General features: G+C 54.7%; 1 protein-coding gene across 2 annotated transcripts in view; it reads right to left on the minus strand.

Moving 5' to 3' along the window:
- SCARA5 (scavenger receptor class A member 5) overlaps positions 1–7,780 on the minus strand; it is a 39,476-nt gene extending 31,696 nt beyond the window's left edge. The window contains exons 1-3 of one of the 2 annotated variants that reach the window (XM_054819319.1): positions 7,535–7,780; positions 6,170–6,291; positions 2,139–2,267 (exon numbers count right to left, since the gene is read on the minus strand). In XM_054819319.1, coding sequence (XP_054675294.1) covers positions 2,139–2,267; positions 6,170–6,281 — 241 coding nt within the window. In that variant the 5' untranslated portion in view covers positions 6,282–6,291; positions 7,535–7,780. The remainder of the gene's footprint in view (positions 1–2,138; positions 2,268–6,169; positions 6,292–7,534) is intronic. The other variant, XM_054819320.1, reaches the window with a different exon arrangement.
- Between the last annotated feature and the right edge of the window lie 16,435 nt (positions 7,781–24,215).

Genomic DNA, 24,215 nt, shown 5'->3' on the forward strand with positions numbered 1-24,215 from the left:
GGTGGGACCTGCTCGGAGCAGGAACCTCAGCGCAGCTGTGGGAGGGCAGGAACGGCACCAAACAGTGATGTTCCTCTTACGGCATCGTGGCCAGCTCTCCCCAGCCCAAGGAGCAGGTGAGAGAACATCTACTTCACCAAAGGCTGTAGTTGTCTGTGCATCTTCCCCCCAGATGGGAGACGAGGGATGCTGGGCAGAAGGTCTCAGCTCCGACACGCTGGTGTCTGGTCTCCGCTAGCACAAAGTGAGGTGTTCCGTGGGAAAACCAAGCCCTCCATGGTTAAGGGTGCCCATGAATCCCGGTCCTGGGTCCTCCAAGGACCATCAGTTCCCACGTTGAGGTTTCAGCATGAAGCAGGGGATCATCAGGGATGTCTCCATGGGCTACACGTGGCTCCCATCTGGATGGGGTCTCCGGTTAATGAACTGCTCTTCACCCTGTTGCAAGACCAGCCCGTGTCTGTGGTTTTCCTTGATGTGATAAGAGAGGGCCGGGCACCGCGGTCGGCACAGCTGGCTGCAGACCTTGTGAGTCAGCTATGTCCAAAGCCAGAGGCTTGGCTTAAAGTTCAAGACATACAGAAAGCAATAACGAAAGAGATGATTTCCGCTGCGTTTTGCCTTTCTTTTCCAAGATTGCGGTCCGCATCTGGGAGGTAAGGTGGTTTTACTGGGATCTTTACTGAAAGCTGAAATCCTGCCAGTCACGGGACTCCAGGAGGTGGGGCTTTGACGATGCCCGTGACCGCGAGCCTCCAGCTCTCCCCGCCGACAGCCAGTGCCATAATGTTATTGTTATTGCTGGAGCTGCTTTGGGGTGAGCAGCTGTAGCTCAGCCCAGGACAAGAGCGCCTGTCCCGAGCTCTTTGCACAATTCATGGCATCCCTCGCTCAAGGCTTTCGCGGGCCAACAACAATATTAAAACAATGTAATGCAAGAAATAAGTGGGAGAGGCTTCCAAATTCCAGCAAAACCTTCTCTGTCCCTTCCCTAGCCCAGGAAAAAAAGCTAAATGCGCTCTTTGCAAAAGTCACAGGCTGCCTTCACGGTGCTGGTATTGCCACAGCAAGGAGTTAAACGTGAAATCCACCCCCACCCCACCCCCCCGCCTCCAGCTGCCTGCAGCAGGCAAGGCACAGGCAGGGCACAGAAAATCATCCCAAAGGGATGGTGCGGGGGCAGCGCTCAGCCCTGCCCAGCCTTGGAGAACAGCTAGTGGCGATTTGGGGCTGGAAAGGGGGGGGGGGCATCTCCCCCGCCATGGATGCTGGGGTTAAAGCTGGGAAGGAGGTGGGTGGGAAGCGAGGAGCTGGTCCTCGGTGGTGGCATTTCCCACCCGCGCCCGCTGCGGCACCCATCCAAGCCCCTCCACCCAGCAGAGCCCCACATGGGGGTGGTACTGGTGCAAGGGGGGGTTACTGGGACCATGGGTTAAAGCAGGCATCTTCCCAAACTGCTTCCAGCGTGACAAGGGGGGGAAAACAAGCCGGCGGCGACGCGGACCGCATGGGATGCGTACACAGGGATGAGCTGGGGCTGGGAGCAATTACAGGCATTTGCAAGCAGCTTTCCCATCCCTGCGCTCACCAAAAAAGCCAGAGAGGGGAAGCAGGAGCCTTGCCCGGCACGTGCGGGATGCACTGTGCAACGATAACCCCCTGCCTGCATCTCCATCGCTGATGGAGCCGGGGCTCACCCTTACCCCGAGGCAAAACGATGGGTTCTCATCACCTAGGAACCATTCGAGCCCCGAACGCGAACCTCACCATCCCCAGCATGTGATACTTGGACCCTGCAGCGACTCCAGCCTCAAAGCTTAGATCCAAACCGCTCCAGACGTGCAGTATGGAGCTGGTATGGGCTCATATCGTTGTCCTCAAGGAGCTGAAAGCGGGGCGCGGGAGGCGATGCCTGCCTCGGTTTGCAGCCACCGCTGCAAGCGGTGGCTGCAAACCGAGGCAGGCATCGCCTCCCGCGCCCCGCTTTTGCTGGATCCCATATTTTCCTCCCTTGGATGGCATGGAAAACCCTCCCCAACGCCTCTGCAGAGGTAGCAGAAACGTGGTCCCATGCCCACGGTTCTCTGAGCTCTGGGTATCGCTGCCCCATGGAGGGAGAACCCAGGTTCAGCCCTTACCTGCGAGGATGAAGACCCCGACGAGGATGAGGAAGACGAGGAGGTAGAGTCCCACCACGGCGTATTTCAATGCTGCCAAGGAGCCCAGCCGACCGCAGCGTCCTGCTGCCTTCATCCTCTGCCCGGGACCTGGGAGACAGAGCAGGGTGTCAGGGAGAGCATTGTGCACCCGCCTGGGCTCCATCTCCCACCGGGAGAAAATATTGCAAATATAATTTCGACAATTCCTCGTGGGTGCAGGCAGAGCTCTGCATGCCCCGGTGTTGATCCGCATGGTTTTCCCCAAATTGGGACCATCGATGCTGGCACAAACCCACACTCCCGGGTGGAGCTCGCACGCAACTAGGACACCATCAGCAATGCAGTAAGTAGGGGCAGGCCTGATCCTGCCCGTGCTGGTGCTACGGGTCTGGGTTGGGGGCAGGCAGCGCGCACATATCTCCCCTCCTGCACGGGCAGAGCAGGGGTGCAAAGAGCCTGGTGGGGATCCTGGGTAGGAAAACATCAGCATCGCCCACCCTTGCTGAGCTGTCGCCTCTCCAGCTCCCACCCTTCTGCCCATCCCTGCCTTCCCTGCCTGCAGCCCTGGGACCCTCCCTGCCAGGCAGGAGGCAGGCAGCAAGAAGGGGATGGAGGAAGATACAAGAAATTGTTTATGCTGAGGGTGCTGAGGCCCTGGCACAGGTTGCCCAGAGAAGCTGTGGCTGCCCCTGGCTCCCTGGCAGTGTTCAAGGCCAGGTTGGATGGGGCTTTGGGCAACCTGGGCTAGTGGAGGGTGTCCCTGCCCATGGCAGGGGGGGTTGGGGTTGGACTAGATGAGCTTTAAAAGACCTTTCCCACCCAAACCACTCGCCAGGATCCTAAGCTGCCTGGATCTTGACATCCCTGCTTGCCCAAACCTGCGCTACCTGCGATCCAGCTCCTCCACGAGCGCTGAGCAGCAAGGGCTGTGCGCGAAGGAGGCGGGGGTTGATGAATAAAATAGCCGGGAGGAAAAATGTGAGGAAAGACGAGGAAAAGCTCCTGTGCCGTCAACCCAGCGGCAGGGAAAATCATCTGGTTTTGGGGCTTCGTGCGTGTTCAAAGCTCGGGTTGAAGTCTGGGCCAGGTTGTGGTCTCAGGTGGGAGCCGGAGCCTGATCTGGACACAGACCCCACATCCCTCAGTCCCCAGCCCCGAGGCTTCAGCCTGACGCCTTGGCTCTCTGGGTGACCGCGTGCTGCTGGGACGGGGTGCAGGGCGTCGGGTGCCTGCGTTTTTGTGTTGGACACGTGCAGAAACACCAAGTTTTGGAGAGCAGCTGAGAACCAGCAACTTCATGCCAGGTCAGTTAGCGCTGCCCGGTTTTTCCCCTTGCCAGATCCGAGATGTCTCCAGGGAGACACCAACAAAAGGTGGAGGAAGAGCCCAACCCTCCCACCCCCCTGACATTTGGGTGCCTCCATCCCATTGCTTTCTGCCCTTTGAGCACCGATCCAGAGCCTGCGTGGAGCCGGCAGAAAGGGGTGAAGCGGGCGAAGCTGGTGAAGCACCACAACCCCAAAGCCAAACCTCCTGGGGAGGAGACCACGCTCATCCCTGGCCGCGAGCAATGCCCCCTTCCAGCCAGGACCACCCCCACTGGGGTTTGGGACCTCACCCCGTCCCACCCCCCCATCCGTGGGGCGGGAGCTCAGCTCCCTGTGGAACCAAGCCGGCCCTTGGGGTGCCAGAGATGGAGAGGAGGTACAATGGGTGGGGGGGGTGTCCCTAGCCCGGCAGGGACCCTTCCCCACGGCACCCGTGCCCGTCCCCAGCTGGGGGGTCCGTGTGTCCGTCCCGCTGGAGCACAGGGGGGTTTGCAAAAGCTTCCAGCCAGCGAAGGGTTACGTCGGGTGTATCGCTTAATTCAGCCCTGTTTTGGGGCTCCGAAATGATAAAGCGCTGAGGTCAGGCTCGCTGACACCCCGCGGGGATGCCGCGGGGATGTGGGGTGCACGGGGCGCCCCAGCTCAGGTGCGAAAGGCGGAGCCGCTCCTCCGGGACCCCTCCATCTGCAATCCATTACCCGCACACGGTTCCCATTCGCCGTCACCGGCCAAACAAACGGAGCCGAGGCTTTCAGAACGAGGAAAGCTGCAATATTTTTCTGACATTAACACTTAGATCAGGTCCTGGGAGACTCCGGGAGGAGCTGGCCCCGCGCCCCGAACCACCCACTCCTCTTTGCTGCTCTCGGAAGAGCAGGAGGGACCGCAGCTGCGTAAGCAGGGTTTTCACAACAGCCCGCTCCGAGGAGCCCACGGGCGGGCTCCGGCCAGTAACCAAGGGGAAAAGCAAATATTTCCTCCCCCTGCCCATGCCCGGGGGAGCTGGGGCTGTGGCCTGCCCGGTCAGTGGGGGTGCAGAAGGTGGGAGGCTGAAAGCAGCCAGGACTCGTCATCCCCCAGCCCTGGGGGGGGGTCCGGGGCTGCTGTCCTGGGGGGCAAGGCGAGGAGCAGGCTGTCCTCAGCCCCACGCCGAGCGTTTTCCATGAACTCGGGAGGGCCCCGGGGGGGTGGGTGGGGGGGTGGTCCCATCCTCATGATGGAGCTCTCAGGGTTGACCTTGCCCCCCGCCCTGTGCGGCTGCAGACCAGACGCAGCCCCGCAAGCCTCGCTCCAGCAACTTCTCCCGTGGGAATGGGGTTCCTTGGAGGGCCAGCTCTGCATCGGGGTGACTTACGGATGAGCAGATTTGTCCTGAGAGATCCAGGGCAACCTGCCACAAAAATACCGAAGCCAGGGAGAGACTTTGACCCCTCCCCACCATTGCCCGTGCAAGGTCTCTGCTGGGAACGGCATCTAGAAGACACCAACTCTTCCCTCCCATCTCCTCCAGCATCGCTCCCTCCAGGCTCCACCACCCCCCTGCCATGTTCGCAGTGTTACAGAGCGTGGGGACAGCCCCCCGGGCAGGATCTGCCCTTCTCTCTGCTGCAGGAAGGTGGGATGGGTGCTGGACTGGAAAAGCTGGCAGCAGGAGGTGGGCAGAGGTGGGAGCAGACGCGCTGCTGAGAGCAGGGGGACACTTGCAGGGTGACATCAAGGTTGGGGAACAGCATCAAGACTCAGCTTTCACCTGGGTGGGAAATCCACCCTCCAAACACAAAGTTGTCCCCATCCCGGGGGCTGGAGGGCAGGAGAAGACACCCACAGAGCAACATCGCATCTCCTCTTGCAATCACCACCGCCAGCCACCCGCACCGTGCAAGCATCCAAAAGCAGTTTGGCCAGGGCTGGGTGCTCCCAGCTCACTGCGTGCATCAGGGCTGTTTGCTTGGGGACCAAGCCTGGACCTGGTGAAATACGGACGGCGTTTCGTGGGGCAAGAGCAAAGGGAAAGAGCTCAGCAAGTCCACAGTGGAGACAGAGGCCAGCTAAGATGTGCAGGAGATGCAAGCAGGTCCTGCTGTGTCCTGCTGCACAGTCCTCGTGCTACCGTCCCACTGCACGGCATCTCTGCACGAGACCACGTGCAAGAGAGCCAGAGGCTTGGAGGAGAAAAAAAAAAACAAACCAAAACCACCAAAAATCAACCTTGAGCATCCAAAGTGACTTTCCCTGGAGCACAGCCCCGGTCAGCAGCAGAACCCAAACGAGATCCTGGGCACACCGAGCTGCCCTGGCTCTGTCATCCCCCCCGTTGCACCCGAAACGGGGGGACAGGGAAGGAGGCACAGAAACTGTGGGATTCCCCGAGTGTTTCTCCCAGTGAGGCCATGCCAGCAGGAGAGGAGAAGTCTCCTGCTCCGTTTGGGACACACACATTCCTCCTGGTGCCGCTCCCACCAATGCACCCTGGACCCCCCGGGCAGGGATTGCTCCTTTGTTCCTGTTCCCTGGGACCCGCAGCTGGAGCTGAGCACCTAACGCAGCCCAGACACCTTTGCCTGGGTAGGACCAAATTGCCCAGCTGCTTCCTGAGCAAACCAAGCTTCCATGTGCCCCTCAGAAGCTCTCCAGGTTCAAAGTCCCCCCCTACATCGAGCCACACGTGGAGCCTGGACTCACCGTCCTCGCAGAGGTTCAGTTTGGAGACGTTCCTTCCCTCGAAGGGCTCCTCAAAGGTGGAGCCGTTCTCCCTCTCACTGAAGGTGTGAAGGTACATGGCTTTGTTCTCCATCCTCCTGTTGCTGGTGGAGCAGAACAGGCGCATGAGGTGGTTCTTGGTGGCTGTGGTATATCCTGACATGGCAGGGGCCCGATCCTGGCTAATCCTGTACCCTGCGTCCCTCTGGCACCATGCCCCAGTGCAACGTGGTGTGGGCTGGTGCAGGGGACATGGACCTGCTGCCAAGGGACCCTTCTGCTCTTGCTTGGCACCTCAGTATGTGGTTTCTTGACTTGCTCATGGCCTTGGAAGCACCCCGAACGTGGGCCAGACCCTCTCAGCGAATGCAGCGTGGGCAAGCTTAGCAGGACCACGGGGTCCACCACCGGTGGCGAGTCCTGCCTGCGTGCTTGCAGCTCAGAGAAATGCTCACCACCAACGAAGACCCCTTGCTCGTTGGCCTGGAGGGGGTCCTGCCACCCCCCCTGCACTCCACCACGTGCCCTGCAGATGTCCATCGTGGTGCCCGCTCCAGGCGTGCCCCGGATGGCTGTCCCTCCCCAGGGCTGGGGACAGGGGGGCTCAGTGTATGCATGCAAGCATCCCAGGACCTCCTTCACCCCAAGGACTTGGGGTACCCCTGCACCAACACCACCTCTAGGTACGCCAGCACCCCAACCGTGAGCCAAGCCTGCTAGCCCCACGGGTCTGATCCTGCTCCCCGGGACAGGTCCGTGCTGTGGTCAATACTGTCGGTCCCGGGGAGGTTGTGCCCCCACGGAGGTTTCATCACGGCACCCGGGAGGGGGGAATCAGCCCCCAGCCCCCAGCAGGGCTCTGGTGTGGAAAGAGTTAAAATCACCCACGAAGTGGGATCTGCTGAGAACTCCCAAACTCATCCCCTGCACCCCTGCGACTCCCCCAGCTCCAGCTGCCCCTCGCTGTCAGCACATGGGTGCTGTGCTCCCTGGGGACCCCCAGCTCCTGCCACCCCCAGCTAAAACCAGCCCCGCCGGGAGCAGGCTGGGCAGGAGCAGCCCTGGCTGGGAGCAGCATTCCTGGCCCCCGGTCCCACTCCCACGGGGGGAGACATCACCCGTGTAACGCGGGGGGGGGGATGTCTCGTAACACCGTGGAGTCAGACCTCGTTCCCCCCCCTCCGACATCCCAGGGCTGGGGGTGGCGGCTCCCCACGCAGGGATGCTCGGGGAGACACCAGCCACTCCACGCCCACCCCACGGGAGGGGGTTCATCCCCGCACCCCCATCCCTCTCCCCTCTCCTGGAGCTGCGTGTCCCCTTTCTCCCCGCCGCGACGCCGCTCACCTGCTGGGCGAACCCACGCGGGAGCGAGTTTCCCGTGGCCCCTTCCCCTGCCGCCTCGCTCAGTCTCCGGGACAAGGGGACGAGGACAGCAAGGGGAGCCCCCGACCTCACCGCCAGCTCCCCACGGGCGCAGAGGGGCCGCCGCTCCCCGCCAGCCTCCCATGGGTGGGGGGGGGTCCCCGTGGGTGGGTGATGCGCGGAGCCGGCGGGGCGGCTGCGGAGCCGGGAGGCTGTGAGCAAGGACCGCGCGGCCGGGAGGGTTTTGTAGGCGGGGAACGGGAGGGGGGGCCGGGCTCCCCACGCCTTCCCCCCACATCCCCCCCCTCCTCCTCCGGGGCCGCCCCCGCCGCCCATTCGCCGGCATCGGGCCGCCCCGGCCGCGGGGAGCAGGGCTGGGGCAGGGGGAGCCGGGCAGGGGCATCCCACGGGGGAACTGGGGCAGGGGCATCCCCGTGGGAGCCGGGGCAGGAGCATCCCACGGGGGAACCGGGGCAGGAGCATCACCCGTGGCAGCTGGGGCAGGGGCATCCCACGGGGGAACCGGGGCAAGGGCATCCCCGTGGGAGCCGGGGCAGGAGCATCCCACGGGAGAACCGGGGTAGGAGCGTCCCCCGGGTGCGCTCGGCTTGGGGCAGGGGGGAGCTTTCCCGGGACACGGGGGGATGCAGCGGTGGGATGGACAGCCCTGGAAGAGGTGGGTGCGTGGGGCAGTCCGTGTCCCAGCTCCAGTGGGTGTCCACGCCTTTCGCTCTCCCTTCGCTGCCCAATTCCCGAGCAGCTCAGCCCACGGCAGGCAGGAGCAACCGCAGCCCCCGGAGAAGGGCACCCACGGGGGAAACTGAGGCACAGAGGACCGGTTTGGCCTTGGTGTGGGCTGTGCAGAGCGGTGCAAGATGTGCACCCACCATGGTCAATCTTTGGGAGGGGGCAAGGTGGGGAGGAAGATTTAAGGTGCTGCTGCAAGGCCCTCGTTGCCTGTGCGATGCTGCCCGCTCCCCGCCGCAGTCTGCAGCTAACCCAGGCCACTGGGGCTCCCCAGGACCCCATCCCCAGTCCTGGAGCAGAGCAAAGCACTGGGCAAACTGGGACAGTGGAGTCGCTGCTGGCTCATGTCTGGTTCACCACCCGTAGGGATGATGGGGCCAGGCAGAGGTGTGCCCGGAGAGCTGGGTGTCCTGCACAGCACGCAGTGACGGTCCCCTGGGTGCCATCAGACAGACCATGACAACACACCATTTTGGAAACCATAAACATACTTGGACCAAGACCTGGACCTGGAAAAAGGATGGCAAGACCTAGGGGGTGAAGGACAAGCGCTCCTCGCCCAGGGTCATCTCCAGCCATGGTGCCGTCCTGAGGACACACATCCCTTCTTCCATCAGGAGGAAAGCTCTGCAGGGGTGCAACCCCCGCTCTGCAGGTCTCCTCCCACCACGGTGCGATGTGAGTCCATGGCAGCTGCCTCCCACAGCCACCCGTGACTAAGGTTTCTCCTTGGGATGTCTACCAAGGATGCCCCAAAGGTCTGGGAGAAGGAAAGACGACACACTGCAGGTCTGAACAGCTTGGGGTAGGGCTGTGACTGCTGAGCTGCCTTTCCTCTAAGAAAGGCCAAAAGCATCATCATCAAAACGTGCTCTGCTCAGACCTGACCAAACATCTGCAAACGTTGCCCCGCTGAAACCAAAACTACAGCAAAGAGAGTCAATTATTGTAGAGTATTCCCAAGGTTTCGTCTTAATACAAAACACCCGGGCAAGCAGTCTGGTTAATTCTTCTGCATTAAAAAAAAAATCTGTCACATGTAATCCAAAAAGGTTAATATTTTATTAGATTTCAGGTAATTTCCAGCAGAGTTGAACTTTTGCATCATTACAGCCTTCTCTGGTTATGCGCCACACAATACATTGGCCATTGGACGGTTCTGGGTTTGATTCAGGTGTGGGTTGAGTCTCGTTCTGCTGGCTTCTACGGGAAAAGTGAAATACATGGGGGGAAAAGGGCATAAATAGAGTATAAAAACGATGCACAAGCTGCGCCTAACTTCTAGTATAAATGCAATTAAAGTCATACACATCATCTCAGCCTGGAGAAGAGAAGGCTGCGGGGAGACCTTAGAGCCCCTTCCAGTCCCTGCAGGGGCTCCAGGAAAGCTGGAGAGGGGCTGGTGCCAAGGGCAGGGAGTGCCAGGCCAAGGGGCATGGCCTGAAGCTGCAGGAGGGGAGATGGAGATGGGATGTGAGGCAGAAATCCTTCCCTGTGAGGGTGCTGAGGCCCTGGCACAGGGTGCCCAGAGAAGCTGGGGCTGCCCCTGGCTCCCTGGCAGTGTTCAAGGCCAGGTTGGATGGGGCTTTGGGCAAGCTGGGCTAGTGGAGGGTGTCCCTGCCCATGGCAGGGGTGGCACTGGGTGGGCTGGGAGGTCCCTGCCCACCCAAACAGTTCTGGGACTCGATGATTCAATGATCTCTTTACATCCCTGGGCTTTACAGGACATCAAACTCTTACTGCTGAGCTAACGCAGCACTGAATCGGCAGCAAGAATATACCCTGTCTCTTACTCATGGACCTCAAAGCGTTTGTCAGTGATGGACGAGTGAGAGAAACCGAGCAGATGGTGAAGGCAATTGCAGGACAGAAAATAAAATCAATTTATCCAGCCTCAGAGAGCATCAGACGTGTGCTGCTCACCAGGAAGATCTTGTCCAGGTTTCTCTTGTATGCACCTCTGGCAGGCTTGCCTCCCTTGGAGAGAAGGGCTTCTGTCTGGGCTAAAACCTGACTTCTTCAGCGCCTGGATCTTGACTTTCAGATGCTCATCCAGCCTGTCCTGCCGGAGGGGCTGATCCTGCGACACGACCCTCGTCAGAGCTGCCTGGTGCAACGTCAACAGGCTCCAGCATTTTCCTCCTTGGCAACTCCTGGGCAGCTCAACATCAAACCAGGACCAAGGAGGGAAAAGCAACAGGATTATCCCTATCCGTGCAATAAATCCCTCTTTAGCTCACTCCAGCGTAGAGGCAGTAGCTTTGCATTTGTTTCCCGAGACGGATGAGAGTGTTGGCCACCTAGCTCAACGATCAGAGAAGGGTTGAGAAGGCAGCGGCGTGCAGAGGCAATAGCCAGGATGGGCACCGCTCTGCTGGGGTCTACAGCCACCCATACCACGTCGTACTGGATGCAACTGTAAACATCCACCAAGGAGAAAACAAGAAGGATTTCCTCCGTGTAATCCTGTATCAGGTTTCTCTTCATGTTCAGGTAGAGCTTCCTGACGTGGTCTCTCAGCCTGGAGATTGCTGAAACAGAATTAAAAAGCGACATTTCAAATACAGGGGAGGAGGATTTCCCATCCCTGTAGGTGACGACGGCAGAGGACGTTGGTCCTGTTTGTGATCCAAAGCTTCAAGGCTTTTTTGTCCGTATCAAGATCCCAGATTTCTTTAAAAAAAAAGAGGCTGCACCTCTAAAAGCAGAGCTGGAAAACGCAGCCAAAGAGCAACCAGGCTCTGGGAGAGGGAAAGGCTGAGTCGTCCCCACCGCAAACCTTCGGGGAAAGGACTCTTGGGGAGAGGTGGTCCTGCCTTCGGGCAGGGGGATGGATGAGGCCATGGACAACCCTCCCGGACCTGCACGCACCCAAAATGAACAGAAATGGAGAAAAGCAATGGAAAGCAATGCTGGAAAAGCAACCTGGAGTAACTCCTGGCTGGCTGGGAAAGGGCAATAAGCCAGGTCGTGCACACAATTAATGCCCTTTTTGCTAATTTGTGACATTCGTGAGACAACAAAACATTTATCCTGTCGGGGAAAATACATTTATCCTGTCGGGGAAAATACATTTATCCTGGCAGGGAAAATACATTTACCCTGTGGGGAAAATCCACTTTTTGAAGGGGTGGGGGGGGTCAAAGGCTTAGAGCAAGCTGCAGCATCTCAGCTGGACACCTCTGCCCTTGGGGTGGCCCCAGGGGAGATCGAGACCTCTTGAGCAAGGAGCAAAGAGCCCACACCCCCCACACCCCCCCCAGGGGAGCTGCTGAGGGTCACTGGTAGGAAACGGGGGGTCCCAGCGTGTCCCACCCCCCGCTGCACACTACGAGGGGCAGGCGGTTGCATGCAAGCAGGTGAGGAGACAGGGCCCAGGACAAGCGAATCAGAGGGCGGTCACGATTTTGAGGAATTTAAGAAATACCCTGAGCCCTTTGGGGGTGAGGCTCCGCACTGCACCAGAGCCCTGAGTCCAGCGAACGCCTGCAGAATTAACGGGGATCTGAGTAATAAGAGCAAACAAACATCTGCCTGGCGGGCGGGCAAGTCATCCTCGTAACTGGTTTGGAACAAATTCCTGCACTTTTATTACTTTTATTACTTTCCAATGGAAAGCCAAGATAAACCCACAGTAGACAGGGCACTGCGAGCAGCCCAGTTGCGTGGGATGTGCGGCCGGCACGGTACCCGGCTCCTCTTCCGTGGGGACCACCGAGTCCCGGTGCTCTTGGTCACCGGTGGTGAAAAGCAGGTCTGACTTCTGCAGCACCTCCGAGTTGCTGGGCAGTCTCTCCCAAAGCACACGAGCGTGCAATGCTTCTGGAGCGGTCCCTAAAGTAGTGCAAGGATGCTCGTGCCACTGCACATCACCGCAGCAGCTTGGGTACCGGAGGGCTTTGATGCTGTGGGCTGTGCACCTCCAGCCCACCCCACCCCTCCCAGGGACCTTGCTGGGCTCCACCATGACCTGCTCTGCTTCAAACCTCCTTCACGTTTCCAGTTCTCATCCTTTGTGCCCTCTGCCATCGGCTTTGCTCTAGGGACCTATTTGCTTTTTCGTATGTTGGACGACGGGAAGTCTACGTGAATATTTACAGTGTAACCAGGTCGCAGCGATATCTGCTCCAGCTTCTGCACGAGGCTGTGAACTCCTCCACCAAGCTGGGACATGGACCAAAGCACAGCAAGTGTCTGGGGACAACGGGGGAGTGGTCACCAGCAGGCAGCTGGAGATGAAAAATGACATTTTTAAGGCAGGGTCTGTTAGGAAACAGCTACCAGGAGCTGCTGCTGTGGGAGCCCCTCAGAGCAACAAAACGCAGCAAAACAAGTTTATGGAAAACAGACCTGGATGATATATAAATGCATAAACTAAACAGCGCTCCCACACACACGAAGAGCTTACAAAAGTATCTCCACGTGTTTTTCTCTCATTCCCTAATTATCATTTGGCTTCTATAACCTCAGAGCTTCATCTTTAACGTACGCCTATATTGTATATATGTGGAGCTACGCATGTTTAGAGCAACGTTGTTCAGCTTGTGCTAGGCGTGAAGCCGTTGCGCTTTAATAATGAAAACACTTTGTGATGCTCAAGGTAAAGCAGCTGAGAAGCACTTAACAAATCCCAAAGAGACATCTCCCGACGTATAAAAGGGGCACGGTCTAACAGCCCCTTTTTATCGGGGTCTGTAATCTCTCAAAGGCTGTTTGTGCTGTCACGGTTCAGTTTTCTAAAGCAGAGAAACCTTTATGGTGCCCGTTTATTCGCCTCAGATCTGTGTGTATTTATACCGGTATTTATACGGTGTAGTTATACTGGTACAACCAAAAACGAGGGTGCTGCAGATCGTGCAGGAAAGGGATGGAGTAGATCACCTCTGTGATTAATTAAAGGCAAGCAGATGAAAATCAGTGACTGAAGGCATTTCTAACAGCACAGAAGAGGACAAAAGTTGGACTCGATGATCTTAAGGATCTTTTCCAACCTAAATGATTCTGTGATAACCCATGCAATGCCCAGAGGACAGGACTACACTTCCAGGTGCCCCAAATCATGGATTCATAGAATTGTTTTGGTTGGAAAAGACCTTTAAGATCATCAAGTCCAACCGTTGATGTCACCCTGCCAAGCCCACCACTAACCCACGTCCCCAAGCACCACATCTCCACGTCTTTTCAATCCCTCCAGGGATGGGGACTCCACCACTTCCCTGGGCAGCCTGTCCCAGGGCTTGACAACCCTTTGGGGGAAGAAATAGTTTGGTAAAACTGGCCACAAAATACTAACTCGGTTGGAAGTTCAGATGTTGGTCTTTATGCTTTCATGGCAAATGAAAAGAAAAAAAGACTCTATCATATTTAATGGGAAAAGACGTGTGTAAATGTTAGCACCGTAACTGATGTGCTTGTTACCAAAATAAAAAAATGAATAATCCTTCCCAGCCAGCAAACTCTCAACAAATGACTCTACCTGCATCTTTTCCCTTATTGCTCTGACGTTTTCAGTTTTCAGGACTTGGTTCCTCTCCAAAATGGCACCGTGCATGCTCAGACCCTTCTAGATCACAAAACACAGTGAATGTTTCAAGGAGAAAATTCCCAACTCTACCAAACCTCCCCTGACCCAAGGCAAATCTGCCAACGTGTCAGATGGAAGCCAGTGGAGATCCCACACCAGCTACCCTGGCACTGCTGGACCGGCACCAGGCAGGACCGAGGCAGGGCTTGGGGTCTTCTGGTCCAGAAGCCATGTACGTGGCAATGCCAAAGCATCTCCTGCACCTCTGCACATGAGGAACAAGGGCCCTTGGCTGCTCCTTTTTATAAGCCATGGGGGATATTTGTCATCCTCAAAAGAGAAATGGGGCTCTTCTCATATCTGCTCTTTGGAAGTACTCCGGTAGGAAATGAAGAAGGGTTTTGACCACACAAAGAAGGCAGAAAATACTCATCTCTGTCCATCCAGTGTTCCTGGGGGAATAAAAGAAAAAAAAATAAAAGGAGAAAAAAAATACTTTTTTAGCAAATGTGACAAAACTGAACCTTTTATCATGCCCTTTAGCAAGAGCAGAAAGTTTGCAGAAGAATGACAGTGTGGCTGGTCCAACCCATAACAACATCATGGGTTTACTGGCTCACATCAGACCCAGGTGCTTAAATCCTTTAATTCTGGCTGTTACAGAACAAGATAGTGTGTCAAACTCCTTCGAATTAAGGGTGGTTTCTGTGGTGGGATCCCCAACAGCAGAAGAAAAGCACATTTCCTCCAATCCGCCTGGGCAGAGGGACGTTACAACATGAAGGGTGAAGGGAGGCGGATGGTTTGCGTGGGTCAGAAAGACGGCGATGAAAATGAGGGGGGATGAGAGAAGGGCTAGAGCAGGTCAAAATCACTCTGGGGAAAGGCATTAAACAGATTTTACTGGCATAGCAATGGGGTCATGCTGTAAAACCCCGAAACGGGTCTGGGTGCCAATGCTCTTAAATGCATAATGAGCTTAGAAAAATAACAAAATGTCACTGGGAATTAGTCATTATGTGGAATGCTGTTTTCCATACGCTGGGTGGGTAAGAAGGGCTGGAATGAGACCTGATCCTGCCATGGATAAAGAGCATTGCCTCTCCAGCCTGCTCTTGTGGGATCTGGACCGTGCACGAAGGCTGTTACAGCATCTTGGTGACCACCAAGGTGACATCGCTGCACTTCCCAGCCTGGCAAGCTTTAACTGCCTCTTGCAGCATGGTTTCATGTGCTCTGACCCCAAAACCACGTTCAACATCAATGATAATCCAAATGGATGAGCACCTCAGTATACTCTTGAGGGAAAGAAAGGGAAAGAGGACACCAGAAGCACCAAGGACACTGCGGGTCCAAAAGTGCTGCATCTGCTGGTGCTGGGCTCGTGGTTGCAGACACGGCTCCTGGCAGGGATGCTTGTGCTCAGATGTCCCCATGGCTCTGCTGGCACATTGCAGGAGAGTTTGGGGTATCACCTCCACCTGCTCAGCTTAAGGTTTCTTCCCCATGCCATGAGCCTCTGGTCTCTTTGCAGCCTCTCTTTAAGAAGGACTTACGGAAATACCAAAGTGATTCCCACCCAACTGCATTTTTCCCACCCAGCACAACCTGCCAGTCACAGCTTTCCACATTTCATCCCTTTTGCTGTTGGCATCACCTGTCCCAGGGATGTCCATGAAGACAACACCAGGTCTGACATGGGGATAGTCACTTCCACATGCCTGATCAGGGGCCAGAGCTGCATCTGCTCCCCATGGAGGGGTTTTGTCCACCACCCTGACCCCATCGCTGCCCTCCTGGTTGTGAGTGGATGGGTCCGGTGTCTGGGTTTCCACTGTCTCAATCCCCCCCCTCCCCATCGGGAGGACAACTAGGGAATCCCTCACCCCTGGGTTGATCTCCATTGCAGGAACGTGCCCCTTTCTGAGAGGTTTCTGCATGCCAGGAGGTTGAACAGACTCCTCACCTTGTCCTTCCCCTCCTGCTGAGGTGGAGCGAGGAGAACAAGATTTAGCAGGACAGCATGGGCTGGCTGGGGACAGGGACAGGTTCAATGATGAGGAGCAATGTGAAGAAGCAGCGTTGGGGGGCTGCAGTGCCCCCTCCACCTGCAAGCTTGCCCAGAGACCTCTATTCCAGACAAGTCCAGCTGTCTGGAGCAGAAAGGAGAAAGCTATCACTTTCCCTGGTCTTCCCTTGGGCTGTCCCACACAGACCAAGGTTCAGCATTGCCCACCAGAGCTCAGTGGGGCTCAGTGCACGAAGGTGCCGAAGAGCCCGATGCGGATGGTGTTGAAGGCAGACTTGAAGGAGAAATCATCGAATCACAGAGTGGTTTGGGTGGGAAGGGACCTCTAAAGCTCATCTAGTCCAACCCCCCTGCCGTGAGCAGGGACATCTGCAACGAGATCAGGTTGCTCAGAGTCCCGTCCAACCTGACCTCGAATGTTTCCAGGGATGGGGCATCCCCCACCTCTCTGGGCACCCTGTGCCAGTGTTTCACCACCCTCATCGTAAAGCATTTCTTCCTTCTGTCTAGTCTGAATGCAGGCCATTGTAGCAGATGCAAATATCGGGGGAGTTTTCTCATTGCTAGATACAGGAATTCCACCGCCAACACCTCCCAAAGGACCTATTTGTGTGGCATGACCTCTGCTCTCTAACATCCTTACCCTTCCCTCGTTTCCCTGCTCCAAACCCTGGCCAGCCCATTCCAAAGTGGGAGAAGGTCCCCGGGAGCTCCGCAGGAGATGGCGCACAGCTCTCTGCTCCCTCCTGGCTTCTGTCCCAGGAGACCCCGTTGGACTTCCCTCTACTTTCCTGTAAGCTATAATCCCTCCTCTGATATTTCCATGGGATACTGAGAAGGACAGCTAATTTTCCTTACAGCAGGAAGCTGTCAGAGAGCCAAATCTGCTTTATGCGCCCCTCTGGATCAATCCAAGTAGACAATTCCCGGTTTTATTTTTCTCTCTAAAAACAAGCCTCCGCCAAACCCTCTAAGCACGAACCTTGGAGCTAGATTTGTATTATTTGCAAAGTTCCCATTATTTCTTCTCACTGCAGTTTGTTGGGGAAGATCCTCTTTTCCCAGGGAGCAATCAGAATGAGTTGCTGCAGGCATGGGGGGACTGCTATGGGATGCTCTGGCTCCTCGGACAGCAATGACATCTCTCCATCGGGATCTGGGGACCGGATTCTCCATAGAAATGGCCATGGCTGCACATTGCTGCAGCCTTCTTACCTCTCTTCGCTACGGGCAGGGCTATGATCCTTCTCCAAAACTTGCTGTGTTTTAGGTACGTCCCTGGCCTGCCCTGGGGCTGGCTTCTTGTACTCACGGTTTTTAAGAGCCTCTTGTTCTTCCTGCAACATTTCTCAGTCGCTTTCGGGGTGTTTCAGCTGCATTTTCACCTTCTGCACCTTTTCACGTTGGAAGGACATCCTCATCATCATAGCCTCACCAGGTGTGAATAGAGTTACAGAGCCTCGTAGTAAATAATCTAAGCTCCCTCATTACTGATGTTGGGAGAAATCAGTCTCCGAAGCCTGAATTAAAAATGTGTAGGGATGAGAGTTAAATCACCCAGGTTTGGACATTTGAGGTCATTACCCTCATAATGCCTGGAGGTAAGGTCTAGGTGGTGGCTCACCTGACCTGGGGTAGATGTCTACCTCAAGGCAGGCAGCTGCCTAAACTCTGCTGCCCATTCTTACCAGAGCTGCAAGGGGCATCCCAGGAGCTGGGGATGGCCAGCACAGCTCTTCACACCTAAAATGCATGAGTGTCAAAATCTCTCCACTTTAAAAGTCTTTTCCTAGCCAGTTTTCTCTAATCAGCCTTGACACAGACCTGTATTCAGGTCTCCAAAATCCCTGAGGACAATCTTTGCCCAACAGGAGAGATTAAAGCAAACCTTGAATCAGCCCCAAAGTCCCCTTAGCCAGGCAAATTGCTCCTGGTTGTGTTTTTTGTTGGACATTTAAGGAAGGAGTAGAAAGAGCAGAGCAGGATTGGCATGATGGACACACTACCACCAGTGTAGCTTCCTAAAATGAATGGTATATTTGGGTGAAGAAACCTTCGTGCAGGCCTCCCATCCCCACTTCCCCTGTGGGGATCGCATGCTTTGTCCTCAGGCAAAGTGGAGAAACTCTAAAAAAGTCAATTTCTCTGTTAGAAAATGCAGTTTAAAAGATGCTTTGACTTCCCAGATCCTGGCATCTAGATAAAATTGGAAAGTGTTATCTTCCAGAAATCTGCAAGCCAGTGAAAGCAAAATAATTTGGCATGAGCTGGTGTGGAGAACAGGGTGGAGGGCAGCAGAAGGTTGAGGAAGGTCACCTCCCATGCTTTAATCATAGAATCATTAAGGTTGGAAAAGACCTCTGAGATCATCAAGTCCAACCGTCAACCCAACACCACCATGCCTACTAAACCATGTCCCGAAGTGCCACACCTACACGCTTTTTGAACACCTCCAGGGATGATGACTCCACCACCTCTCTGGGCATCCTGTTCCAATGCCTGACCACTCTTTTGGTGAAGAAATTTTTCCTAATCTCCAATCTAAACCTCCCCTGGCACAACTCGAGGCCATTTCCTCTTGTCCTATCGCTTGTTCCTTGGGAGAAGAGACCAACACCCACCTGTCTGCACCCTCCTTCCAGAGGTCGCTGTAGAGAGCGACCAGGTCTCCCCTCAGCCTCCTGTTCCCCAGGCTCAACACCCCCAGTTCCCTCAGCCGCTCCCATCAGACTTGTGCTCCAGACCCTGCACCACTTGGTTGCCCTTCTCTGGACACGCTCCAGCACCTCAATGTCCTTCTTGGAGTGAGGGGCCCAACACTGAACTCAGCACTTGAGGTGCGACCTCACCAGAGCCGAGTACAGGGGGACGGTCACTGCCCTGGTCCTGCTGGCCACGCTATTCCTGACACAAGTCAGGATGCTGTTGGCCTTCTTGGCCACCTGGGCACACTGCTGGCTCATATTCAATCAGTTGTCAACCAACACCCCCAGGTCCTTCTACTCCAGGCAGCTTTCCAGCCACTCTGCCCCAAGCCTGTAGCGTTGCCTGGGGTTGGTGTGACCCAAGTGCAGGACCTGGCACTTGGCCTTGTTAAACCTCATCCAGTTGGCCTTGGCCCATCGATCCAGCCTGTCCAGATCCCTCTGCAGAGCCTTCCTACCCTCCTGCAGATCGACACTCCCGACGAACTTGGTGTTGTCTGCAAACTTACTGAGGGTGCACTCGATCCCCTCGTCCAGATCATTGATAAAGATGTCAAACAATGCTTTCAGAAGCAGAGGAGATGATGGCACACATTGCCCTCTCACCTTGAGCCTCTGCAGTTTCAATCCCCCTGTCCCAAAGCCCTCATCAGTCCCAGGTGACCCCTAGTTTTCTGCAACCAGGCTGTGCTCAGAGGAGTGGTGGTAAGATCTCAAAGACATCTGTATTTCAAGAACCGCTTGAGGGAGAAAAAGAAGATAATTAAGACATTTTCCAGCTGATGTCACTTGTGTCATCATTCAGGCACTGGAGCATGACTGGTGCTCACTGCTCACCCCTTCGATGGCTGCTTCTGGCACGGGACAGCTTTGTTAGCCAAGGAAGCTTCTCCAGGGTGCTGGGTCAGCAGCAGGGCAGGGGACATGATTTTATACCCTATGAAAATCTGGGGGATGGTAAACATAAGCAATATTTGGGGATGAAATGCCAGGAGAAGGCTTGATGTGGAGCAGCCAGGAGATGAGCGCACTCGGCTGGGGTCCAGAAGACCCATGGCCAAACATCCCCACTGCTTCCAAGCCCACCCCCAGGATGCTTGAAGTTGGACCCCTGCAGCAGTTTGTCTGCTTGGCTTTCGGCCGAGGTGCAAAGGCAGGGTCAGCCCTGGGAGATGCTTTCAACAAACAGAAAGCCAGGGCAGGCTGGTTCCCCCCCTGGGAAACATGCAGGGGAGCACAAACAGCTCCCAGGGGCTTGACCATCACTTGTTGCCACCCTACACAAGAACCATGACCCAAAAAAGACATTCATGAGCTCTTTCTTATTGCACCATGGAAAGGAGTCTAGGGCTAAATTAAACCTGCCCAGGGCTGCTATGGCCAATCTGCTAAACTGTCTCTTCTCCAAAGTATCAAGAGATATAAGCGTGGCAGGTAAAATCAGGATACATGTGGTGTGTAAGCACGGTGCATTATGGGGTGAAAGGCTCGTATCCACCAGCATGAATGAGCACAGAGGTGTGATAGCTGGGGGAGACCCCAACAACCTGGTCAGAGACATGGACAACCTGATCTCACTCCTCCTGGGAAACCATCAGCCCCACGGTCCCGGGTGATACCCATCACGAGGAGTCAACGTCGGAGCAACCTTGGGGTGGAGGGTCACTGCTGAAGGGTGTGGGACTCATCACTGCGTGCAGGGGAACGGTTCTTGGGGATTGCACAGGACTCTTACTTAGGCAGTATCATAAAATGCACACAAAATATTTGAGAAATGCTTCTGTAGAGGGGAAAAAAATTCACCTGAGGTGATTGCTTATGAACCCACAGAGTAACGAGAACAAGCCACCAACATGAATTATAAAACCAAATCATCTGAGATAATCCCTGCAGCACTCTAAGCATCTCTTGCTGAATGCGGGTTCTCGTGAATGGTGTGGATGAAGAAGAACTCATTCTGCAAAGAGGAACCCATTAAAGACAGCTGGTTCATGGTAAATCTGTCACCTTTCCTTGCTCCTGACATGTTCCACTGTATTCATTGAGTTAGTTTCTCCTCTGGGGTTTGGTTATTTGGTGTTTAAGGTTTGGGAATTGGAGCACAGCAAGAGAAAGGTGACTTCCATGACAGTGGGCAGCTTTTGGGCAATGCCACAGCTGGGAAGTCCTGTTGTCCTGTTGCCCTTCCCTGCCGTACCTCCAAAACAGGGGTGCAGGACCTGGGGCTGCATGTACTGCAAAAAACATCCCCCCCAAGCCAGTGCACCAGGACCATACCTGGCAGCTTGCTGTTGAGTTGGTCCCATGGGCAAAAGGCAAGGCTGAGCATGTCGGAGAAGTCCTTCTCCATCTTCTTGATGATCTCCACCCACAGCCATCACACGGTCAAGCACATGAGCAGGGGACAGGGCTTGGACCCCGTCACCCCAATGCACCCCCCACCCCAGGTCCCCCTGTTACTGCCTTCTGGGGCTGAGGAGCTCTCAGATGCAGAAGCAGCAGTTTCAAGCTACTCTAAAGCCCAAATCATCATTAATTTGAGGATAGGAGTGATGTAGTTACTGATTATGGATGACAACTGCTAGACAAGTTAGAAGTTTGTGGGCAGACACTTGATTACAGTGCTCAGATCCACGTCAGTGCCTTGACCTAAGTCCGGTCAACACTGGTGATCAGCTGTAATGGATTAATGACATTAGTAATGCTTCTGGGCACCACTGGAGATGACTCCTGACACGAAAGCAATGCCAACGGTGGCCTCCCGGCATACATGAGAACCTCCTGATGCCAATGACTCGCAAGGAGATACCTTCACGTTACCACACACGTGTTCACCAGATCCTTTTTGAAGACATTCTCTTCTACCCCAAAACACTGTCCATGGCTGTAGAGATGTCCCCAAGGATCAAGAAGGTGCACATCTTATCTTCAGGTCCTGGAAGTGCCTCCTCATGCCCACCTACACTTCTTCAAACATTCCCCTTTCCAACTCTCTCTTTATACCCTTGCTAAGGATGGTTTGGATCCTCTTGTAGGCTTCTACCCTAGTAGCATCTATTGGTAAAGTGGTAACTCTCACGCTGAGATCCAGACCCAAGATGCCCATGGGGAGGAGGACCAGTGGTGTGGTTTGGGGAAGGAAATGCAGTGCTTTACACTGCTGAACTGGCCCAGCAGTCCATTTTCAGAATTAACTAATCAAGTAATTAAGGTGTCTTCCTAAAGCAAACATAAGTGACTTCTGGATTCTGGGGTTTTAACTTTTTCATTTTCTGAGTATGCCACCTACTGATGGGAAAGGAAGGCAGTAAGGAATTCATGAGCTGATTACTGTAGAATGCTAAAGGAGACATGAAGGATGTCCTTCAAAGATAGACAAATAACAATTAATTAATTCTAGAAAAAAATCTGTAGTTTACAAGAATTAGCGAATTAGAGTAAAACAGGCAGCTAATTTTCTGTATTTGAGCATTGTCTACTCTGCACTTCAAAAATCTCTTTGAGTTGATGACCAAGTGATCCTTTCGCCCTGTGGATTTCTTCCCAGCCTTTCAAAAGGCAGATTGTAAGCCTGGACTCTTCTTCTGAGCCCGTATCAGGGTTGTTCTGTAAAAATCAAAAGAATCTTTAGTATAAAATGAAGACAAGATTAGGTGACTGGTCAGACCTTCATAGCATGGCAGCAGGTCGTTTTGAATGGATACGGTAGATTTCTGCTTTCTTCTGGAGGATGACTTTTTCTGTCTCTTTCCTATGAGTCTATGAAGTCTGTCTGCAAGAATAACTTCAAATGCTTGCCACCATCGCTTCGGTCATAAAAAATGATCAACAATAACAACCTGATAATAATAATAATCTCATAAAGATGATATAAATTGAAGTGTGGCATTCAACAGATGACTGCAACATTTGGTGCCAGTGGGCATCACCTCTCCATTGTGCTCTGACTTAACATGGAAGATGTCCCTTCTAGCTGAAAATATAATATCCCTTCCCTCTCTTCTCTTCTCTTCTCTTCTCTTCTCTTCTCTTCTCTTCTCTTCTCTCCAGCTGGGAAATTTTATGCCTGGATACGAGAACAAGCGCATGGACTCCACACCATCCTCAATACCAAGCTTGCTAAAGACAAGGCGGAACATCTCATATCTCTCTTTCTCACCTCTACAGAACCTTGAAACAGAGCTAATCATAGAATCATAGAATCATAGCATGGTTAGGGTTGGAAGGGACCTCAAAGATCATCTGGTTCCAACCCCCCTGCTGTGGCCAGGGACACCCTCCACTAGCCCAGGTTGCCCAAAGCCCCATCCAACCTGGCCTTGAACACTGCCAGGGAGCCAGGGGCAGCCACAACCTCTCTGGGCAACCTGTGCCAGGGCCTCACCACTCTAATGGTAAAGAATTTCTTTCTAACATCGAATCTAAATCGACCCTCCTTCAGCTTGAACCCGTTACCCCTTGTCCTGTCACTACACTCCCTCATAAACAGTCCCTCACCATCTTTCCTGGAGCCCCTTCAGGTACTGGTAAGCCGCAATTAGATCTCCCCAGAGCCGCCTTTTCTCCAGGCTGAACAACCCCACCTCTCTCAGCCTGTCCTCACAGCAGAGGTGCTCCAGCCCTCTGATCAGCTTCGTGGCCTCCTCTGGACTCGCTCCAACAGCTCCACGTCTCTCCTGTACTGGGGCCCCCAGAGCTGGACGCGGTACTCCAGGTCGGGTCTCACAAGAGCAGAACAGAGGGGCAGGATCACCTCCCTCGACCTGCTGGTCACGCTTCTTTTGATGCAGCCCAGGACACGGTTTGCTTTCAGACCCTACAAAGACCATGCTTTCCCCTGTCCCCTCTCCTAGTGCTCATTCTTGCTTGTGCAGCCCCTCGTGGATGTCCTCCCTCCCTTGCAAGGCGAGCACACCTCCTGCTGAAGGACCCTGAGCTTGTATTTCATGTCAGCCACCGGGTACTTCATCATGGCTTTCTGAAGTTGCTGCTGCATGGCATCTTTGAGTATGTCGAGGTAGGCTTTCAGTGGGGAGCGGGCGCTCATCTGGATCCTGTTGGGGTGATAAATTATTGAGGACAGAGAAAAAGGTGTTGTATCATCCACCGTCTCCCCACCTTGATGGAGCAGGAAGCCAAGGGGAAGCCACAGGAATGCAGGGTTGGACAAAGCAAGCAGAGCAGCATGATTTTCATGGTCCCAGAAAGAGGAAACTTCCTTTAGATAGTCCAGACTGGGGGTGTTGCCTTAGTTTTTGGGGTTTTTTTTTATTTGAAAAGGAGCAAAAATGGGACACAATGAGTTTTCCCTTTCTAAAGCCTGAAGATACAAATGCTACTCTGGTCCACTTTGGCTGGAGGAAGATCTCCTGGTCCTGCAGCAATGACCTCAGGAGATGACCTCCAGGACACAGTAGTTGGGATGCTGTTCATGTCCCACTTGATGGTACCTGAAGTCACTTGCAACATGCAATGGGTCCAGGTTTTGGGGTGCTGTGGCATTTCCCTGCTCCCCCAGTTTCCTGGACACTGGGCAATCAGTAGCCACAGGAGGCACAATGCTCTTCAGTTTAAGTGAGCGACCAGATGAAAATTTGTCTTCATTTGAGCTCTGTTCACTGGTGATTCACCTTCTTCTAGTGTCTCTCTCTTTTCTGT

The sequence above is a fragment of the Grus americana genome, chromosome 3 (genome assembly GCF_028858705.1).
Source record: "Grus americana isolate bGruAme1 chromosome 3, bGruAme1.mat, whole genome shotgun sequence".
Lineage (NCBI taxonomy): Eukaryota > Metazoa > Chordata > Aves > Gruiformes > Gruidae > Grus > Grus americana.